General features: G+C 49.2%; 1 protein-coding gene across 1 annotated transcript; it reads left to right on the top strand.

Moving 5' to 3' along the window:
* On the top strand, window positions 1-1,738 carry SLPI (secretory leukocyte peptidase inhibitor; the record flags this gene model as incomplete). The annotated part of the gene is made up of 3 exons (XM_081033762.1): window positions 1-85; window positions 997-1,158; window positions 1,590-1,738. 3 exons carry the CDS (start codon window positions 1-3, stop codon window positions 1,736-1,738), a joined length of 396 nt encoding a protein of 131 aa, XP_080889888.1.
* Window positions 1,739-2,133: the final 395 nt, after the last annotated feature.

Here is a 2,133-nt window from a genome sequence, read left to right as displayed (position 1 = left end):
ATGACGCCCAGCAGCCTGGTCACCTTTGTGGTGCTCCTGGCCCTCGGAATCCTGATGTTGAGGTTTGTGGAAGGGGCTAGCAAAGGTGAGTCAGACTCAGGCCATCCAGGTTCTCAGCATGGCCTCTTCCTTTTAGCCCAGGTGCTGACCTGGAAGCCATATTTCCAGTGGTCCAGCCCATGGCCCCTAATTTCAAGCATCTCTCTGAAGATTTCAACCAAGAGAGTTTCTGAGCTCCCAGAAACCCACCTTTCACCAAATGGACCTGTTGACCCCAGCACTTGTCTTACTGTTTCTTTCTCTACGGTGCCTTCTCTACTGTTTGGTCGTTTTCTCTGTCGGGTTCTTTTCGTCTCCATCTGTATCATTTTCCAACTTGTTCTCTTTTTCTCTTACTAGTTCTTTTTTGATGGTCACTTTCTCTTTCCCTATTTACTTATCGTTGATCTGCTCTCTTTCTTTCAATCTCTGATGAGTTGTCTCTCCTGCTATCACTGCCCCTCTCTGCATCCCTCCCAGTCAGGGTGTATCTCTCCCTCTACCTGGGCCAGGAACACCTAACCATGAGCTCTATGCAGCTGGGTCCTGGAACTGGCTGATACTAGCTTGCAATAGCTGACTGGTAAATTTTCAAGACTTTTGTGGGCTAGTTGACATCACATTGGTATCTTGAAATCAATTGTGAGGGGAGTATTTACACCATGGAAATTGGCGAACGCTACAAAATCTCCCTCCCTCTTAAAACATCTGCCAGCACACCACCATCCGTATCTTCTTCCCTGGGCCATTGACATGCTCTAGGTTGAGTGCTTGGCTGAGCTTGCCACTGCCCCACACCCGCCTTAAAACTGGAATCCTAACTGCTCCTTCCATTCTTTTGGGGTCAGCCACCTGGGTTAGGTTTTCTCTCCCCTCCTGAGAAGCTGGTTCCTTGTCCAGGATTGTGGTCATGACTCAGAATCAACTCTTTCTCCTTCCTTTGTTCTTACCCTTCAGAAAAAACTAAATATGGAGCCTGCCCCTTCATATACCCGGCGATGTGCCTTGTCTATGAACCCCCTCAGTGCCACAGTGACTGGCAGTGTCCAGAGAAGCAGAAATGTTGTCCGGACCTCTGTGGCATCAAATGCTTGGATCCTGTAGACCCATCAAAGCCAGGTGAGGAAGTAGAGTCCTGGAAAGGGGGACCAGGGAAATTTGACCGTGAGGACACGCATCTTGGAGAAGTGAAGGGGCCTTCTCTGAACTAGGCTGGATAATGGGGCAGAATCAGGCCTCGTCCATTCCCAGCTCAGTCTTCTCAGGTTTTCAGTTGGTCAGTAGGTAAGCCAGTCGCCATTGGCCAGTCCATGAGTCAACTCATTGACTGCAGTCAGTCAGTCAATGAGTCAATCTGTCCATCAGACATTTACAACACTGTTGGAAGCCTTCTCAGTGGGAAGGAGTCTTCTTCAAGACATGCACTTGACTCTGTTTGGGTACTGAGGTAGGGGAGGACCTGGTTTCCATGTATGAGATAGAGATGGGGACGGGAGCTTGGATGGTGTCTAGGGAACCAACCCTCTGAGTAGTGGCTTTCTTCTCACCAGTTGAGGTCAATCCTGAGAATTGTCCAGTAGTCACTGGCCAGTGTAAGATGCTCAACCCCAAAGATGACTGCCTGGATGACAGCCACTGCCTGAACGGTTTCAAGTGCTGCAAGGGGATGTGTGGGAATTCATGTGTCAAGCCAGTGTGAGGTAAGGAGAAGATCTGGCAAGTCCACATTCCCCCCCCATCCTAATACAGCCTCAAACTCTTTGTGCCCTTCCATGTAAAGGGGGACGCTTAGCATCTCCCCGCAGCCCGCACCACCAAGCAGATCCTCTGCCCTTCAACAGTATTCACTCCCTGTTCTCTAAACAGGAAGTCTCCAGGGTCACTTGTGACTGGTCGTGCTGGGCCCTGGGAGGGAGGGATTCTTGGAATGAACCAAGAGGAAGGAGCCATGGCACAAGGCTGCACGAGTTCTATCTTTTAATATCATCTCTGCCTCTGACTAACTGTATGACTATGAGCAACTGACTGTATCTTCCATAACTTTAGTTTCCTAATCTGTAAAATGGACACAATTACATTAGGTTGGTGCAAAAG

This window comes from Rhinolophus hipposideros (assembly GCF_964194185.1).
Source record: "Rhinolophus hipposideros genome assembly, chromosome: 22".
In the NCBI taxonomy this organism is placed as follows: domain Eukaryota; kingdom Metazoa; phylum Chordata; class Mammalia; order Chiroptera; family Rhinolophidae; genus Rhinolophus; species Rhinolophus hipposideros.
The sequence above is the reverse complement of the archived record's forward strand: the minus strand, read 5'-3'. Positions and strand labels throughout refer to the sequence as shown.